At 40.7% G+C, this 21,635-nt stretch overlaps 1 protein-coding gene across 1 annotated transcript in view; it reads left to right on the top strand.

Annotated features, from left to right (window-relative positions):
- The first annotated feature begins 422 nt into the window (after positions 1–422).
- The window catches only part of LOC124151260 (sodium-dependent multivitamin transporter-like), a 38,515-nt gene continuing 17,302 nt past the window's right edge, over positions 423–21,635 (top strand). The window contains exons 1-8 of the mRNA XM_046523644.2: positions 423–657; positions 9,853–10,215; positions 11,686–11,754; positions 13,695–13,746; positions 14,380–14,447; positions 14,958–15,038; positions 19,040–19,113; positions 19,730–19,867. Of these exons, the coding sequence (XP_046379600.2) occupies positions 9,880–10,215; positions 11,686–11,754; positions 13,695–13,746; positions 14,380–14,447; positions 14,958–15,038; positions 19,040–19,113; positions 19,730–19,867 (818 nt within the window). The 5' untranslated portion in view covers positions 423–657; positions 9,853–9,879. The remainder of the gene's footprint in view (positions 658–9,852; positions 10,216–11,685; positions 11,755–13,694; positions 13,747–14,379; positions 14,448–14,957; positions 15,039–19,039; positions 19,114–19,729; positions 19,868–21,635) is intronic.

Genomic DNA, 21,635 nt, shown 5'->3' with positions numbered 1-21,635 from the left:
GTTGTTTAACGCCGCACAACACTATCTTTGGTGGCCTCGGATACCTGTTGTATGTATGTACACTATCTTCGGTGGCCTCGGGTACCTGTTGTATGTATGTACACTATCTTTGGTGGCCTCGGGTACCTGTTGTATGTATGTACACTACCTTTGGTGGCCACGGGTACCTGTTGTATGTATGTACACTATCTTTGGTGGACCCTAATAAACAGAGACTCCATCAACTCAGTTCGAATTGTCAGTTCATCGCTTGACTGAACATACACGAAATTTTATTGGCATGACATCTGTTATCATTTGAATCATCCACATAATGTATTACAGTTTACAGATGACACGCTATACAACTCTAAACTCAAAGAAACATCAAATAATGATTATTGCACATGTTGTCTCGTTTATGCGCCAGGCTATAATATACCAGACAGCGATGCTTCATGGTTCCATGCAGATCATTTGTGCTTGGAGTTAAACACATCACGGCGTACACAGCAGAGTCTCGCCAAGCAGTACGATATCGTCACTGCCGCACGATTGAGTGAATTACACGTTGTTGATATTGAGGATTGCTGTCGCTGGACCCGCGGGTGTGTGGTACCATTCTAAGACGTGATCAGCGTTGCTGGTACGACAACAGGAGCGGACCACCTGTAGCAGGTAGGCTTCCTATGTTGTACAGATCAACAAGTGAGTGAGTGAGTTAAGAATGTAACGTCGCATCGGCATTATCTCAGCCATATAGCGACGAGACCAAGTTAATATATTTACAATTTAGTCATTTATGCAAAGTTGTCAAACATATTTGAGCATACTATATTTAGAAACAATTCATGAAACATTCGAGCATTAACAATATTATATAAACAGTTTTAAAACACGGGCTATAGGCCACCAGTAACCAAAGCTAGGCCACCTCGCTGGGGATGATGGGGACTTACAGTACCTCTGCTTCCTGCATGATACCCCAGCAGGATTTACGTCATCACTTTAGCCACTTGTGGTTGTGCACAATGCTAGCCAATATTAAAAAATACTCATCAATGAGTTGGCTTGAAAACACTGGTTGATGATAGTTACATTGATTATGATAGGATTCCGTGTCACACAGGGGGGCATTATTTTTACGGTACTTTAACCTCCTGGACAGAGCCTTCAATAATGTCTGTTAATAGTAGCATGACACCAAAGTTGAAAACAAGCAATTTATTATTCACATACATATTTAAAGTTTATCATTCAGACCAATTTCTTTCAAGTAATTTATGATGACATGCCCGCTGACATGGGAAAAGAGATCTTTTAGATTTTCACTTTGATAATGTGAATCCCTTGCAATTGCAAAGTCCACACAGTCAAGCAATATATGCTTGACGGTGAACCTTTCATCACAAGGGATACACTTAGGATGTTCGTCCTTATCTGTCTTAAGCAGATATTCGTGTGTAAACCGACTGTGGCCAAAACGACATCGTCGTAAAACGACCTCGTCATGTCTTGACTGACAACCCAAGTAGGTATGACCGATTGTTGGTTTCAATTCGTGTAGTGTATTGCTTCCTACTTGGGTGTCCCACCTCTTTTGCATGAGATCCCGAGTATAAGATTTGATAGTTGGTTTGAAATCACTGTACAGGATCAGTAGTGGAAATAACGTTTTGTCAAGAGCTGCTTTGGCTGCAGCATCGGCTTTTGAGTTACCTGTTATGCCTACATGACTTGGTAACCAGCAAAAGACGATGTCACATTGGCCAGTAGAAAGATCATTTTGAGTTCTAAAATGTCAAGGATAATAGGGTGATATGGTGAGACACTTTAGGTGCCTGAAGGCAAGATAACGAATCAGAGAAGATGATGAAATTTTTAGATTGGTTTTGTTGTTGAATATAGGTCAAAGCTGTTAGGATAGCTTTGGCCTCAGCAGTAAAAATTGAACTAAAATCTGGGATTCTTGAGGAGACAGTTCTGGATCCAATGATGATGGCACTTGCAACTTTGCCACCATCCTTGGACCCGTCTGTAAAAATGGACCTGTGAGAATTATATTTGGAGCGTAATTGGTTATATGATTGTTGATATACCAAAGGATTGGTATCTGACTTTTTTAGATTGGTTAGAGTGAGGTCTTCTTCTGGCTTCACCATCTGCCAGGGAGGAGAAGACAGAAGACAGTGAGGTGATATAATATTTAAATCTATTTTAGCTGCATTGATGTGTGGTTGAATTCTGATTCCAAGTGGTGGAACCAGGTTTGATAGATTTTGAAACAGGTTTTCATATTGAGGGTTGAAAACACAACTGTACGCTGGATTAGATTTATTTGAGTGCAATTTAGTGATATATTGCAGTGAAAGTTTAATGCGGCGCAGTTCGAGTGAAGGTTCATCTGCCTCTACATACAAACTGTCCATGGGAGAGGTCCTAAAAGCTCAAAGACAGAGTCTTAGGCCTTGATGGTGTCTAGTGTCCAATTTTTCTAAATTGTTTTTGCAGGCTCCACGATAGACAATGGAACCATAGTCTAGTTTGGAGCGTATTAATGATCTGTACAAGTGAAGGAGGGTGGTCTGATCCCCTCCCCACTCGGAATTTGAAACGACTTTTAACAAATCGAGAGCCTTCAGGCACTTTGCCTTGAGATATTTAATGTGTGGTAAGAATGTGAGATGACGGTCAAATATAAGGCCCGGGAATTGGGCTCCTCTACTACCTTGATAGGAGTACCATCTTAAAATAAATCTGGATCCATGTGAGGTTTGTATTTACGACAAAAGTGAATACAGTTTGTTTTGGATTTAGAAAATTTGAAGCCATTTTCGTTTGCTAATTTTTGAATTTTGTTAAGACAGAGCTGTAGCTGTCTTTCTATTGTATTCATATTCATACCACGACGTGAAATGTTGAAATCGTCCACAAAAAGTGAACCATCAACGCTATTGTTTAATACTTTAGTGAGACTATAAATTTTGATGCTGAAAAGGGTGACTGATAGTATGCTGCCTTGGGGGACGCCCTGATCTTGATCGAAATGATCACACAGGGTAGATCCAACTCGTACTTGAACTTGTCTGTTGTTTAAACATTAAGATATGAACTGAGTTCATCTGCCCCTCCATCCAAATTCATGCAAATCTTTTAAAATACCATGTTTCCACGTTGTATCATATGCTTTCTCTAGATCGAAAAAGATTGATACAGTATGTTGTTTGTTAACAATGGAATTTTTAATAAACGATTCTAAACGCACCAAATCGTCAATGGTACTTCTGTTTTTTCGGAAACAACACTGGATGTCACTCAGGTTATTGGTCTCCAGGTACCAGACTAATCGATTGTTGACGATGCGCTCCATGGTTTTACAAACACAGCTAGTTAATGATATTGGACGGTAGTTGGATGGATCTGTATGATCCCGTCCTGGCTTTGGAATACGAGCTATAATAGCATTGTGCCACGAAGAAGGGAAATTTCTGGTTGTCCATATTTCATCAAATATACTAAGTAACGTTTCCAAACATGAATCGGGCAAGCGTTTCAGGAGCTGATAGTGGATGCTGTCGGCTCCTGCTGCAGTGTCTTGAGATTGCCCTAGGGCAGTATATAATTCATGGAGGGAAAATGTTTCGTTATAGTACTCCCCGTTATCAGAGTTAAATTGACTTTTTTATTTTCCTGCTGTTCTTGAAACCTCTGAAATTGAGGATTATAGTTTGATGATGAGGAATGGTTTGCCAAAGTGTCACAAGGTTTGTTGGCAATTTCGGATTTAGTAGTTAAAAGTGTATTACTATCTTTGAGATGGTGAACTTCAGATTTGGATCCTTTGCCCTTCATCTTTTGAATCATGTTCCACACCTTGGACATGGGTGTGCGGGAATTGATTTTTGATACAAAGTTCCTCTAGGATTCACGTTTATTCTGTTTAAAGGTACGTCTCGCTTTAGCGCCCGTGATTTTAACGTTATTCAAATTGTGGAGAGTTGTATGTCGTCGGAAATATTTTTCAGCTTTCTTCCTATTTTTCCTAGCTCGTTTACATTTATTATCGAACCATGGTTTACGTATATGAGGGTTTGCAGAGGACTTAGGAATGCTTTCGTTTCCAATAACATTCAATATACCTGAAAAAAGTTGTATAGGATCAGGAACATTCCTGAAAGTGTTTGGAATAAAGACCAATTGGCCTTTGTAAAGTTCCACCTTGTTGACGGTAGATATATGATATTACCATCATTGAAGATGCATAAATCATTGTTTGAGATAAAATCTTCAAGGACTTCTCCCTTATTATTTGTGTCAGTACTCCCCCATAGGGGATTATGACTGCTTGAATCGACCATGATGATACAGGGCTTCGGGAGCTGATCGTACAAAGTCTGAAGATCTGATTGACGGATAGTTGAGGAAGGTGGAAGATACAATGAACATAATGTAAACACTATGTTCAAAGTAACACGGACAGCAACAGTTTGTAGAGTAGTATTGAGTGGAAGAGGGCTATGGATAATGTCCTGCTTCACCAGGATAGAAGAACCTCCTGTAGCTTTATCACCAGGAGGGGAAAACGAACTGTACTGATGGATATCAAATAGATCTGTGTTTTTTAGATAGGTTTCTTGGAGACAAAAAGCTGACGGTTTAAAATCTTGGATTAAAAATTGTATTTCATTAAAATTCTTCTTAAGACCTCTTCAATTCCATTGTATAATGTTTTGTGGATTCATGGTGGTGCTTCCACAGGAGAAATGTCACGCGAACGTGAGGAAGACTTTGTAGTACTCCTATCGGTATCATGTGGAGATGGAGTTACCTCCATGTCCAGAGGTCCAAAGGTGTTATGGACCTCTACTGGGATATCTAAAGGAGAGGTGGCCTTTGGTGTTTGCAGCTGTTTTTGCTGCTTCTTTTTCAATAATTTCTTTTCCCTGTTTGTAAGTTTAGTAATTTCTGGTTCTGGTTCTGTTTCGGGTTCATGTGTTGGTTTAGGAGTCTGAGATTCAACATTTTTAACAGTTTTGTTTTTGGGAGGAGTCACAGACGAGGGTGTCACAGCTGGTTTATGGAGTAGCAGTAGGAAGTGGCTGAACAGACTTGACCCATGTCAGATCAGTCTGGCAGTCGATAGAGGCAGTAGTGACAGGAGGACGAGAGACAGCAGCAGAGTAAGAGAGAGTGGAAGTGGTTGTGGGAAGACCCACAACCCTCTTCTTAGCTTCGTGGTACGAGACATTTTGTTGTGTTTTGACTTTAATGAATTGGGACTCGCGTTTCCACACAGGACAGGATTTTACAGAAGCTATATGGTTCCCACCGCAGTTTGCACACTTCACATCCATCCTGCAGTCAGTGGTCTCGTGTTTGTCACCGCAGCGGTAACAAACAGCGGAGGCATGGCAGGGCTTGGATCCATATCCAAACGCTTGGCAGGTGTAGCACCGGAGGGGATTGGGGATATACACCTCCACTCCGATGTTACAATAACCAGCTTTGATAGATTCAGGGATAGTCGTTCGGGCGAAAGTGAAGAGGTAGGTGTTGGTCGGTCAGACCACACCATCCCTACAGTGAATCGTTTGACAGCTGTGACGGACTGTTGGTCAAGTTTCTTGGCTATATCGTCTTCGGACATGTCGGACAGGCAGCGAGCTCTGTCACGGACAATGCCCTTACACGAGTTCAGTGTCTTGTGCACTGAGACAACAACTTTGATATTGACAAACTCATTTAAATCGAGAAGATTGATAGATCGTTGCCTCCGTGCACATTCTACAAGGAGAGAGCCAGAACGATGCTTTGTGACATTTGCCACCTGACCGCAGATACCAATGATACCTTTGGGGATAGCAAATGGATTCAGTTTGATTTGTTCTTTGTCTAAAGCTTCTATAACCAAGAAACGCGGCCAATAGTCGGATCGAGTGTGCGTAGTGTATTCAACAGTCTGTACATGTCGTCTTTTTGAACCAGGTTGAAGCCATGTCGAAAGGAAAATAATTCAGCACCCCTTTTCCCCACCCACCATGGAGTGTCTACAAGGACAGTCTTATGCTGTAGCGGATCTCCAAGCTGCAAAGACTGGGGATAAAGGGGTGGTATACTCCAGCAAATTTGACATGAAGAGCTATAGCATTCTACCAAATTAAAGGTCAGGCTGGTTCGGCCCTTGACAATCAATTGGAGAAGTACAGAACTCGGAGGTCAGCATCACCAGATTGGCCCATGAGCCACCGCCTTCTGGGCATAAGACTCCAATCAACTTTTATACACTGATAGATATGATATAGACATTTAGAATACATATATTTTTAAATACCAAAATTGTGCGTGAAATATTTAATGCACAGGGCATGACACGACCAGGCGATTGATAGAATCGGGCCCATTCTACCGCCCGTCTAGGCAAAGTTAGGGTCGAAGTGGTGTGTTCGACTAAGGAGCACTATTGCCGGCTCCGTCGCCCTCAACCACCAGAATCCCTTCCTCTGCCGACACAGGGTCGCAGCCCACGCCAAACAGGCTGCCCAATTCGGTCGCCTTTCACGACCAGCATTGGGGGCTGAGGACACATTCTTGTTTACCTTCCCCGGGTCCCCACAGGGACAGATCAACCCGTACCATCTCAGAGTAAATAATGACGGCAGAGCGAGGCGGTTTCCGTTACAACATGTGAGCAGAAACCAGCTATACATCCGGGCCTTTACAACAACATGGTTGAGGAGAGGGTGTTTGGGGGCATAGATCTTTATAATAACATACACGTAATGGATGAATGCGTCAGTCCTGTACACCCCTGGAATCTGTTCATGTATGTAAACAACAAATTCAATTACAGATTACAAAATGCAAATTTGTGGTTATCACAATATTCAAAGGATGTGTGGCAATACATTTCGTGCAGATAACACGATAGATATCTACAAAGAACAGGCATTTTATGTTTTGGGGACAAGAGATTTGGGAATTGGGCACTGTTCTATAAACGACTGTGAAATCATATATTTAGCGTCACAATGAGCGATATGACGTCATAATTGCGACGTGCGGCATTGGAAAGCTCGCTTAGTTTTCTTTAGTGATGCCTACCTCATGTTAGCTTACCAAGCTGCCGTCCTTATATGCTTTCAATCTCTGTCATATGTTTGAGTGAATTACTACGGTGTAAACAAACTGCTTGAGCATATGCAGCGCCATATGTTGTTTAAAAGGCTGTTGTCGGTGATTCCATACTTCAAATCGACAACCCACTCATCACAATGGACTCAACCCATGCCGCTTCATTATGAAAACAGTATTTTTATCTCCTAATCAGTAACATAGCGCTTCAGTAAACGAATGCATACACTGGTGAAGCAGTGATGCAGTGATGGACGCATACACATGGAATACACAGTGAACAGCTCCTGAAGAGGACACTGTCGGTATAACGTCCTGCACGACAATCAGCGGTAGTGGAATTAATTTTCTATTTTACTCTTGTGAAAAGTATAAATGTGACCATATTGAGAAAAAGCAGCTGTACGAGGTTAGTGAAATACAGGAAGAGTTCACAACGAGATGCGCGAGATGTAAGTACACCTGCGAGACAATATTAATGTATCAGACCGAGGTAGGATATAAGTTCACCTACGAGACAATGTATCACCTTGATGTAGGATACAAGTACACCTGTAACACAATGTATCACCTCGAGGTAGGCTACAGGTACACCTACCACACAATGTATCACACTGAGGTAGGATACAAGTACACCTGCGAGACAAAGCATCACCTCGAGGTAGACTACAAGTACATCTGTAAGACAATGTATCAGACCGAGGTAGGACAATATATCACCTCGTGTCAGGCTACAAGTACAACTGCGAGACAATGTATCAACTCGATGTAGGATACAAATACATCTACGAGACAATGTACCACCTCGATTTAGGATAGTACACCTGCGAGACAAAGCATCACCTCGAAGTAGGATACCAGCACACCTGCGAGACAATGAATCACCTCGATTTTGGATACAAGTACACCTACGAGACAATGTATCACCTCGAGTTATGCTACAAGTACACCTGAGGGACATTGTATCAAACCCAGGTAGGCTACAAGTACACCTGCGAAACAATGTTACAATAGACAACCTTTGACAGAGAAAATCCCTATGTCTCTAGCTTCCTTTATAACAAATTTATAACCACTTCCGGTTTAGTAACATCACTTTCGGTTCAAGAAAGCATTTGCCCAAATGCAGTACAACTTTGAAACAGAAAAGCCTTCGCCTGTAGCTGCCGCAATAACAAAGTTATTTCCTATTTTAATTTAGTTACCTTTGCCTCCAATCTAAGCAATGAGATTCCTAGATATCATGTTCATCAAATTTCAGGTATAAATATCGTGTACAAAATATTTAGAGGGCGTCTGCTTCATACCGAGTGACCTTGACTCTCCACGACATCCAATCAAAATTAGTTGCTTAGAGTTCATCATAACTGATTGCAGAAACGTGTGATATGTAGCACTTTGACTGAAAGTCAACAATGAGCTTATACCATGGCCTGGTTGGCCGTCGTCGTTGTCGGCGGTGGCATTATGGGAGCATTTCTGGGATCCCGGTGTTACCATATATACTCAGGCGAGTAAGCAGAGATATACGGCCATAACTGGGTCGTTGACAAGATTTAAATGTACAAGAAAGGTGTTTGCATGACATGCAAAAACAGAAGCGTTTTATCTGAATCACCTTCCCATTAGAAACATAACATGAACCATTTCACCACATCCGGTGATAGGTGTTCTCACACATGACTAAAACAGTACACTTTTGACAGAGAAATTCCTGTGTCTCTACCTGACACTTCCCCAGAGATATATGTGCAGCTACTTCTGGGCCTAATCATATAGGTTTCAATCCGTGAAGGTCCAGGGTAGAATAGGTCTTCAGCAATCGATGCTTGGCGTAAAAAGCGACCAACGGGATCGGGTGGTCAGGCACGTATCCCAATTGCGATGCCCATGATGCCAGTCAATGGATTGTCTGGTCCAGACTCGAATATTTACAAACCATCGTCATATAGCTCTAATATTGCTGAGTGGGGCGTTAAACAACAAACAAACAAACATCATATAGGTTTCGGTATTTGCAATATTTTTATTTTACATTGTGCATTCAACTTTGCATCATCAACCGAAACTTTGTACTGCCATGTGTTTTTCAAATTGTAATGCAAATTGGTACACGTGAAATTAGATGTGCGGCTCCGTTGGTTGCGATAAATTAAATATTTGACGTTTATTTGACACTGTCGTCTACTTCTTCCCACCAATGAAGACACCCAAATATAAGAGGTTCGTGTCCGCCACAGTACCCATAATGAAAATCTATTATTCTGTCCTGTTAAGCGTTCACTCTTCACGCCGAAGACCCGGGTTCGATTCCCGATATGGGTATGTGTGAAGCCAATTACTGGTGTCCAACGCCGTCATATTGATTGAATATTGCTTAAAGAGGCGTAAAATCAGACTCACTCACTCAATGTTGAAAATGATACGAACATTGGTCTATGATGGAGGAGTGGAGAGCACTTAATTCTCTCAATATGTGCTTCAGGCTGTGTAAACACCATCTCCCCAGTTTGCCGCACTCAGCAATATTCCAGCTTTATGACGACGGTCTATAGATAATCGAGTCTGGACCAGACAATCCAGTGATTGATATCATGAGCATTGATCTGCACAATTCGACATACATAAACCAAGTCAGCAAACCTGACCACCCACTATTTGACCTTACAGGAGGCTGCACAATTAAAATGAATATTCAGGTACACAGATATTTTTCTGCAAATCTGTTTCTGGGTATTTCAGTACAGATACAATCCCGGTTAAATCATCATGAACAGCTTCAGCATCGTCGACTACGTGGTGTTCGGCGCCACCATCCTCATGTCACTTGGCATCGGTTTGTATTTTGCCCTGTCTGGTGGACGTCAGCGATCTACATCAGAGTTTCTGGTCGGAGGTCGGAACATGCAGATTATCCCCGTCGCGTTGTCGCTCGTGGTGTCCTTTGAATCATCCATCATGGTCCTGGGTTATCCAGCTGAAGTGTACGTGTATGGCGCCCAGGTCTGGATCACCTGCTTCAGTTCATGTCTGACGGTGTTCATTCTTACTGGTCTACTGGTTGTGCCTTTGATGCATCCACTCAAGATAATGTCTGTTAATGAGGTACGTGCAAACACTACTATATCTAATAATTAAATTGTTAACATAATGTCTATGAGGTACTTGAAGCAGTTTGCCTATTTTATTTGGTCAATGTTAGCTATTATTATAAATATTGCAACTTAGCATGTGCATAAAATGTTTCGTTATGCAAAGGATAGTCTTTTGTTACTAAATATAACATTTGTCAAGTAGCATTGGCCCTTTTCTCAGATAATCGTGACACGAGCTATTAACATACCAAACTTGTTACAAATAATGTTGACATCACATACAAACTATTTCACATGAAGGTCTTACTTGTTGAGTTTATCAAATCCCCTTCACAGAGTCAAAGGTATACTTTGCTTTCTTGTCAAGGTGTCAATCTTATGATGTGAGTGCTTACTTTCTGTAGCAGTGAACAATTTGAAGCTATAAATTTTAAGAATCACCGTGAATAATCTGCATTTTTTAATGAATTAATGTAGAAACTTTATTTCGTATTTGAAAACATCCTATTTTAACAACTTTCGTTTAATATAAAAATACACATTCACTATTATCATAAATGACTGAATGAGAAGAAGGCTGTCTGTTATTAAAATTGTTCAGCAGTCAGGTATAAAGAGGAGGGACTTGATATAATGGATCATGGCCAATCATGCGGAGTGACACAAGGCTTGTCGTCAACATTTTGCATATTCAAAACATGAACAATCAAGAGAAAGCCCTAAATATAGCAGAACTGAATCTCAGGAGCGAAAGTTTAAACGTTCACGTCAATCATGTACAATCTTTGACGAAGGATGTATTTTCTGTTGGGACTATCAAGTGATTCTACATAGATGTTCAATGTCAGATCTTCATGAGAGACTGAGATAAATGGCCACCCTTTTCCAAGATACACCATTGGCCTCACTGCCGGAGGGGATTTCATAGCTACATATCATAATAAGTGTTGGATAGCCTACACAAAATGCTTCAAACATATGGACAGCAAGAGATCAGACTATTCAATTGAATAAGCTTTAACAAATGACAGAATCAAAGTCAGCGATCTAACCCACTTAGCCACCGAGGCTTCCACATAAATGAAAGTCCGACAACTGGTAGTCTAGATCACGTATTTTGTGTACCCAATGTCAACGAGCGTTTAAAGACTACATATGTTTATAAAACACGTTGCTGACATATACTAATGAAATTAAACATTGAACAGTTCAAGTATTTAACTCCCTGTACACCAACAAAAAGGGGTTGGGGGCTGAACAATATTCAGTGTATTCACCATATATAAGACTTAATATCAACAAATATTTATTTGGCTAAGAAGACACTACACCAAGCTATGTCAGACTTCTAAGAATATAAGCTGTTTCGGAGCATGGCCTACTTGAAGTCGGGGAAATCCAGTTGACATAAATAATCAAAGTTTGATATATTTGGATGCAAAATTAATACAAATCGTAAGGCTATGTTCTAATGTTTCAGTATATACAAAGGCGTTTCAATTCCCGTGCAGTCCGCCTCTTTGGAACTTTCGTTGGTCTTTTATACTACGTACGTCATTACATTTATTGCATGCCTGGTTGTAAATGTTATGTCAAATATGCCGGTCAAGGGTCTGTTCCGAGTTGCTTCCATTTCGTGTACCAACATGCACACAACATGTTACATTGTTTTACTTTTCCTATATTATGGATCTGTGACATTGAAACAAACTGTCCCAAATCCGTTATTATGCCATTAACGTATCATAAAGAAATAGTATATTAATTATATATATCCTAACGTGATGTGTTTTCGAGCCCCTACGAAGTATTTCTGATCACATTGATGTCTTCATTGGGCTTTAAAGCATTTACCTTGATTACGTCATTAAGGGCGTGGTCAAATATTGTTAATGGCAAGGGAAACTTTCCTCACAACTCGTGAGACTGTTGATTTGTCTATCCCTATTGTGTCGCCAGTGATTTGCAGGAAACTTCCACTTGCAAAGAAACGTAGGGCTACCAGAACCTGGTAAAATGATTATAAAGAGGCTAATGATAGGTTTGACAAATTTTCAAATATTTCCATAATACTTATATCTACTTTGTTATTTATTTGGCTGCGTTATCATTATGTCTCAGTAAGTAAAGTGTTAATGATTGATATAAGATGGGCATGCTTAAATTAATTAAAAGGTTCTTTTGGCCGGAATCGAACACGCAAAACTGTTCTCTTTAGTGTGCACGACACATTTAGTTTAAGTCATTAGAGTAACTCCCCCTTATGAAATTCATCATGGCTGCCAACGCCAAGTTGAAAACGTATCTTTCTAGAGTGAAGTGAAAGGGATCCATGAATTTACATAACTTTCAATTGTGAAATATAATTACAAGGTTGGTATCATTAGGCTTCATATATGACTTTACCAACAAAGACCAGTGAGATGACCCACGCAGAAGTGCTGGCATTCATTGTAAAGGTTGCCGCTATAAATTTGCCCGATGTGGCGCTATAATTATATGTTTATTTCAAACTAGCTGAGTTTCTAGTGACGACGTGTTAATTATCAAACATTTACCTGTAGTTCAACACTAAGTGCGTGCGATCTTGCAGATTTGGGCTGTATTTCATCTCTCACAAGATCGCAGACGTATCTGATGCTTGCCTTCCCAACTTCTTCATCGCTCATGGATTCGAGGTGTTGAGTTCGTTTTCTGAAAACACGGTCTTTCCTTGTGCGTTCAAACAATATGTTCGCTGCCATGTTTGTTTTTAATGACACGCTAATGATGCCCCAGAACCTTCAATAAGTTAATGACGCGCTAATGACACCACGACGTCATTAAAACGTTAGTACAACTGGATTTAATGATACATTAGTTAATGAAGGTTTAATGACACGTTAATGCATCATTAAAGTTTGATACAACCGGGTTCAGGTCTTATGATTTTTAAAGTGGCATCGCCTCGCCGAGTGAGACGAGTCAGTCGGGCGCCATCTTGTTTCTGTCACATGATTTCGAGCCCCTCCATTACAGTTTAAAATAGAAGCTCAATATGATCAGTCTCATGACATACCGGAACATTTACAAACAACAGCTGATTCATCATCGGTGCATACGATCGTTGTGGTGCACAAATACCATCAGATCAATTTTGATTAAAATGTGCATTAGTTAAAAACTAGATTTTGATGTTTGTTTTCATTACTTATTGAATGTCTCGTGTATCTTAATTCGCAACATAACTTCAGCCCCAATAGGCGAACACATTGATGTCTTCATTGGGCTTTAGAGCATTTACGTTGATAACGTCATTAAGGGCGTGGTCAAATATTGTTAAGGACCTCGAAAAGGATGAGACTCGAAACAAATGACGTTGGGATATATAAATTGCTTTTTTCATACAAACAAAAATATACTGAAATAGAAATATTTTCTTTTAATTCTAAAGACTTAGCACAAAAAGGATTCACTTAATCATGCTCTTACTTATATTTGTATTTGTAGGTATTCTACATTGGAATAGTAGTGTTTGGGACAGCCATAGGTCTCGAAGAAGGTGATTATATATACTCTTTAAAAAAAAGAAACGCAAAGCCAGATTTGTGTGAGGTAGGAAAAAACATTTATAGAAGAAACCGTACAAGGTATTGGTCCTAAATGTTGTGGATATAACTCGTGGTGATTGTAGTCATCTCATGGAAACTATAACACATAAACCTCTTCATTTTGCATCTCTTTGTTCGCTAATTCTGCTTTTATGGCCAAAATATCCGTATAATCTCGTATGTACTGTTATCTATTTATTATTATGCATCAGCTTTAGAATGGCACGCTTGTAATATATAATTGTTTGAAAACTAAACAATACATATCTAATTGGCTTGGTAATAATAAAGCTGTTTTGTGATCAGTGCCTCCATAACGGAAAATTGATTAATTTATAAAGCTTTGTTATTCTGGAAACTTGTGGCATGGACCTTTGTGTTAAAAAAATGTGCAGCATTTTTTTTGCATATAAAGCAATCACTTGTTTAGTTGAATAGTGTGGGTATTTAATTCTTGCCAATAGCTCGGTTCACGGTTGGCCTTTTCATGTGTGTTTAGGAAAGCTAACAATGGAGTTAACATAGCCTTGACTCAAGTAAAACTGTTTTGAAATGATACCCAGGCAAACATATCTCTATTTCAGTGACTGATATACCTAAAGTGTGGTCAATGTTCCTCGCCATCTTTGCTGCCATCATTTATACAGCAATGGTAAACTGTACAAGCAAATCTGTATGGGTAGTGTTAAGATGTGAATGATGAATGTATGAAATGAACATCCCTTCAAGTTAATAATATCAGCGTGAAGTAGTGTTCGACTGTGGACGAGGCTTTACGTCTGCCACTATCATTTGAAACCATGATGCAATGTGAAATATCACACATTATTACAAGTAACCCGTGAAGATCCGGGTTAGAACCCGCAACCCATACGTAATAGGCGACTATGCTTGTCGTAAAAGGCGACTAACGGGATCGGGTGATCAGGCTCGCTGACTTGGTTGATGCATGTCATCGTATCCCAATTGCGTGGATCGATGTTCATGATGTAGACCACTGGAATGTCAACACTCGATTTTTTAGAGGCCGCCATGATCAGCGTCCATTTTCAACCACCATACCCCATGTTCTTTACCCACCCTAAATGTGTTTTTGAGTGAGGCTGTTGCTATGTTAATGAGTTAGTGAGTACTTTGCTGTAAAAATTGTTTTATTGCATAGGGTGGTATCAAAGCAGTTGTATGGACCGATGTCTTCCAGTCGTTCATTATGACCCTCGGGATCCTGGTCATTATCATTAAGGTGAGTTAAACTTCCTGGAGTGTCTTTACACACATGGGAAATGTGTGTCCCAAACGGTAGCACCCGGTCAATGGTTCATGTGGAATCGGTCAACCACACGTGTGCAATCCGTCAACCATATATGTATGCAACCCGTCAACCACTCGTTTGCAACACGTGACCCAACATATGGGAGGGAACAAACCTTTGACAAGTCCAATCTTTTCCTGACATACGAGGTTGTTAACACAAGTGATATAACTGTTTTCAAGAATAAAAGGCTGTGGGTTGTATTTGCTGATTTAAGATGAGATGTAAATAAATTGACTTACGCAAGCATTTACACAAAGTGTGCTCACCGGTTTTTTATATAACGTATCAACATAATGTACAGCTTCTTTAAGGATGTACACACTTTAAAAATATTTTCCCGTATTTGAATAATGATGACTCCCTCAAAAGAATCCGACCTCGGCAATGTCGGACAAGTTCATTTTATGTACAGTGGGTATTGGTATTGGTATTTACCGCATATTCTCACAATCCTCACATCGATTAACTGTACCTTTAATCCCAGTACCGAGTGTCATATCTTTCGCACTTTCGATCCGATTGTTTGGCCACGGCATTTAAACCTATGGGGAACAACTAGGTCGATACAATATACGACGTCATCAAGTTCATATGCGCATGTTCAAATCTTTAGAAATGACGTCATGCCGGAACAATGTTTCATCGTGAACTAAACCACACTTCGTCATTGGTCTTTCCGAATTTTCGCGGAGCTATCAAACTGTACACAACAGTACGAAATCAGTGACATCCTTCTTTTCTATTTTCAAGCAACCAAGAAACAGTAGTTTCAAAGTGGGCGTGGCCTGATTTGTTTTCTGTTGATGGAAACATAAGAAACGCAAAAAAGATTCTTGGTTAGCCAATCAAATGCTACGGAATCACTTGCAGTTTATTTATTGTTGGAAAATTTGAAAGATTTCAATCAATCACATTGTCCTTAATTCAAAGAAAGTCAGTCAAAAACTGTTATTGTGGGAATTCATGACTTGTCATTTACCGGTTATGAGGAAATAGGTACTTAAAACATTCATGGAGTTAGCACAAAGGTGAAGGGCGTTATATTATTGATGTACTAATTGTCTCTCTCAATTGTCTGTAACTAATTAGGCTTGACTTGTTTGTTTGGCAATTTTTCTCGCTGAACGGTGCGTGCTACGTGATAAATCATGGTCAAAACGATTCTTGCTTTCACCATTGACTTGGCGAAGGAATTAACGAAATTCGATTAAGACCATAACATATATTTCGATATTTACTGTGTGATTGTTATAATAATAACAATCTTAATTAGCTCTCCTTTGTTGCACTGACATGCATATGTGTCAATATAAGTGACAAAAAATTCAAAAAGGCAGAGTCCATTATACGATTCCGATTCACACTACATCATGAGCAGATGCTTATGAATCACAAAAAAATATTCAGTACATAAAACCCATTTTGTGCCCAGCTGTAGATTAAATTACTATACTGAACCGCAATAGAAACGTCACCCAAAGTAACATTGCATGAAAAGTTGTCATTTAAATATCTGGGTAATTTTTGTCAAAGTTTCTAAAACTAAACATTTCCTTGTCCGGAAAAATGAAATTTGATGATAAAAAACAAAGCAGATGACAATAAAACCGATCGCCCAAACGAATCACGGTAACGGCCATGGTAACCCGATGCACGTGAGTTCCGTGCAAATTGAAATGCACATACGTTCCCCTATTTCTTGCCCTATAAAAATCAACCCAGATCGGATAACATCCATTCGTTATTCAATTGCTAATTCATGTCAACATTGACAAGAAATCAGCGACACCAAGCCCTTGGTCGATTGCAAGCTGGACAAACCGCCCGGCAAGAAGCCAATGCATTTCAAGTCCGAGTAAGGACCATATACAGGCTCCAGCAACGGTACCAGACCACCAATACCACAGATGACCGACCACGTAGCGGAAGACAAAGGGAGACTACCTGACGTCAGAATCGTCAGATTGTGCGACAGCATCTTCAAGATCGCTTTCTTACTGCTGCGGAATCTGCTCGACAGACCATGGGGACACACCAGCGACACATTAATGCGGACACCATGCGTCGACGATTGACGAGCAGACACCTCCACTGTCACAAGCCACACCGAGGACCCATTCTGACACCACGCCATCGCCGGGACCGTCTTCAGTGGGCAACACAGCACCAGCATTGGCGCCACCAGCAGTGGAGAAGAGTCCTCTTCTCAGACGAGAGCCGTTACTGTATGCCGATGGGAACGTTATTCGGATGCTTGTGTTGTTGAGAGAGACTCGTGGGGTGGTCCGAGCATCATGGTGTGGGGTGAAGTTGGTCTTGCACAGAGGGACAGCCCTGTGGTCTTCCAGAACATCGGTCCAGGTAGAGGCAATAGTGTCACAGCAGCTCGGTACATTGATCTTGAGACCACACGCTATACCTCATTCGGCACGTCGCCGCAACCACGAGTTCAGCATGATAGCGCCCGTGCCCACGCTGCGAGAGCAACAAGAGACTTCCTCCAGCAGTATTGCATCAGAACCATGCAGTGGCCTGCCCTCAGTCCCGATTTAAATCCCATTGAGCACCTGTGGGACGAGATTCAAAGACGGCTGAATGAAAAAGGCCGACAACTTCAGCTGAACTGCGTCAGGCGTTCCTCAGAGTGTGGGCTCAAGTGCCTTTGGCCTTCATCAACAGCCTCATCCATTACATGAAACGACGTTGCACGGCAGTCGTCAATGTACATGGCGGACACACGAGATGCTGACTTGTGATGCCATTTTCTCAGGGAGACTAGAGTTGTGTTTCACTTTAAGAACATTTGACACTTTAATTTCAACCTTGATGATCAGTTTTGCCAGGTTCACCTTTTTAATATATCTCAACGTATGTTTACAGTGTTTGGACAAAAAAGGTTTCTCATATATCTATCCATGGTGACGTTTCTTTTGCGGTTCAGTATACATTAACAGGGATACGGCACGTAATTGATTGCGATATATCCTATTAACACTGGTTATTCCCTTTTGTCAGACAGGCAGTTGTCAGACAGGTGATTAATGAAGACAGTATCTATAACTAGAATAGGGCACTCCTCGTTAGCGGGTTCTACTCAGATGTTCTTTGATGATCAGACAGGTAGACTGTCATTTTCCTCCATCCGATTTTTAATATTTACCAAAACACATATGCCAAAAATTAATAATAAAATCGCTATTAATGTACACATTCAATGTTATTTGCGGTAACCATAAAGATAAGCTAATTCATAATATATTCGTGGATGAACACATATATTTTTCTACTGAACATAAACTACTGATCAAAGTATACATCGACTTGAGCTGCATATGGAAAGGAAATGAGAAAAACATGTACACCTTTAATTTGAAATGTATTTAGAATTTCAATCATTTACCGTACAAGCTAAAATACAACTTGGGTGAATTAACATACTGCAATGAAGCATATGTGGGATCATACGTGTCGCTTTTCATAAAAATTCACAGATGATGAAAAGCTGATAACAAAACCTTTGAACACGTCCATAGCACCTCGGTCGCAAAAGGCAACTAACGGGATCGTCAGGCTTGCTGACTTGATGCATGTGATCGTATCCCATTTGCGTAGATGGATGCTCAAGATGTCAATCACTGGATTGTCTGGTCCAGATATTTACAGACTGCCGCCATATAGCTTGAATATTGCTGAGTGTATTGTATATGTATGTGTATTGTATGCAGCACATCTCTACAGCTGTGTTGTACTCACGGATATTATCTCTTTGTACCCTTGTTTTGTGTATGGGCCGGAGGCCTTAAGTGCAATAAAACCTCTCGATCTTGATCTTGAGTGCGGTGTTGAACAACAAACAAACAAACCACACCGGCACAACATGGCTTGTCAGCTTCAAAATTGTCCTTATTGCACCACGTTTCACTTTCCAGGGTACCTTAGATGTCGGGGGAGTGGTGGAAGTGTGGTCTGCTGCATCCAAAGGCGGAAGATTTAACATGTTAAAGTATGTACATTTTTCTTTCAACCCTACGATTTCAATGTGTAACTCCCTTTCATATACGCCTTTCCCTGCTCCCAAATACAATTGCTTCTCCCTCAAAATAAATAGACACACCAATTCACAAATTGACATGCGACACTTTCAATGAGCTGAACTCACTGGTTGCCAATCAATGTAAGACGCTGCAAGTCACTGTGCAAAGTCGAGTCCCTCGGAAATTAGAAACCAATGATCGTGGGTTTAAATCCCGGTTCTAAGCAATTTGAGGTTTGTCAGCTCCATTCCCGAGGTTGTGGGTTTCATCAACGTGGTCACTTCAGCCGTTCCTCCCTTATGAAGCTGACACGCCGTGATATAACGGGAATACTTTTCACTCACTCACTCACTCATTCACTCACTCATCTGTTATTCTTTTCAATTGTTAGCAATTGTTACCGTATTAGATACTTAAAATTTCCTGTGACAGGTACAGCAGTACAACGGTATGCATGCATGAATATAGAAATAACATGTTGGGAAAGTTTATAACGAACTCAAAATTGACGATTCCTTAATTCCTTTGTGACAAGATCACATCACGGAAGAACGCATTACCGACTAACATCTTATTAATTTACAGCTTTGACCCTGACCCCACTGTGCGCCACACGTTCTGGGGGCTGTACTTTGGGTACCTGGCAAGAGGACTCAGTTTGTCATTCAACCAATCAACCGTACAGCGTATATGTTCAATGAAGACGCAGAGGGGAGCACAGAAGTATGACTTGTTAACAAGGCAATCAGTTTCAAAGATGCCTATCTTTATTAGTAATTAAAGTGTAAGAAATGAAATGCATGTTCTTCGTCGTTGAGATATGATTGAAAGTTTCTAATAATGACAACTATTTGTCTGCCAAGAACATAAATAAACGATAGATAATGACTGGATATATGTTTCTTGCTTTCTTGTTTTCAGAACCACCCAAAGTATTGTATGGTACGGAAATAAGCATCTTACATGCGAGATTATTCAACAATTATTCCAAAACAGCCAAAATTGTGTTCAGAATAACTTATATTGATATTGTCCTGTTAAAAGAATGTATTTTTCTACACGTGTGGGATTATATATCTTCTTCAAAAAAAAGAAACGCACAGATAGATTTTTAGTAAATTTATTGAACCTAATAAAGTCCATATATTTGATTTAATATCACAGATACAAATATGAAATTTAGACACATGTTGTCGTTGTACAAAGGCATTGGAAGCTATTCATTGTCATGTCACATAAGGCCAAAAGTTTGCGCTGAACTCCCCAGGCAGCATACACGGCTTTGCATCTCCCCGCACTGACTGGATGAGTGTACAAATTCTGTCCTGCTGAATTTTGCGCCATTCTGCTTGTAAGGCATTGGCCAGTTAAGGGAGTGTCTGCGGCGTGTTCTGACGTTTACGTACACGTCGATCGAGCTCATCCCAGCGGTGGTCGATTGGGTTGAGATCTTAAGATCTCGACTGCCCGGGCATTACGTTGAGGTTGGCATTATGAAGCGTATTGCACCATGACACCAGCTGTGTGCGGTGGAGCGTTGTCCTGTTGGTGGTCAATAATTGGAAGAAGGTGAGGTTGAAGAATTTGATTCATGGAGCGATTTGCTGTCAAATTTGCCTGACCACAACCAAGTCAGATCATGTCGTGTAGGATATAGGATATGTCCCCCCCCCCCCATATTATGACGCTACCGCCACCGAATTTGTCGAATTCACGTACACAATGTGGGCCAAAACGCTCATTTCGACGACCATAAACACGTTGTCTTCCATCTGGCCGTTGAAGAAGAAATCGTGATTCATGGCTAAACCACACTGTCTCCAGTTTCGCATATTCCAAGGCTGTAAGGTATGGCACCAACCCAAGCGTCGCTGTCGATGGATCTGTTGCAAAACGGGGACGATAACTGGTATTCTGGGTCGGATTCCAGCCTCGCAAAGATGGTTCCTGTCAGTCTGGTCGGATATCCTCCTCAAACCAGGGATGCACCCTGTACTCTACGTAGCTGTGACATTGCGATGACGTAGGTGGAACAGTCGAATGCAGCGATCCTGTGCAGGATCGGTAACTCTAGGTCGGCCGGTTCTCGGACGGTCTGCAGGGTAATTGAACTGTGTGTATCGCTCACAAAGGCGGCAAATGGTGTTGTGGTGGACGTTGAAGTTGCGTGCAACAGACTGCCATTCCTGGCTTTGGATACGTCCTATGGCGATGTCGAATGTTGACAATTGAATGACAAATTATTATCTGCTTGCCTTTTTATAGCCACAACCACGAGTTACGAATGCCATAACGTGCACGTACATTTTGCTTTACTGTTTTCCTCCATGACAGTTTTAACAAGTGTGAAAACAATGCCGTTTAAGACATTGCAAATCGACAATGGCTGTGTTCTGACACACCGTTTGTCGAATATAAGGCCACCAACATTTTCAAATAACATATATTCAATTAATATTCCGGATTTTTTATGTAGTCAGGTTCATACTAC

The sequence above is a fragment of the Haliotis rufescens genome, unplaced genomic scaffold (genome assembly GCF_023055435.1).
Source record: "Haliotis rufescens isolate VD_foot unplaced genomic scaffold, xgHalRufe1.0.p SCAF_47, whole genome shotgun sequence".
NCBI classification, from domain to species: Eukaryota; Metazoa; Mollusca; class Gastropoda; order Lepetellida; family Haliotidae; genus Haliotis; species Haliotis rufescens.
Note: the sequence above shows the minus strand (reverse complement) of the source record. Positions and strands in the feature narration are given on the sequence as shown.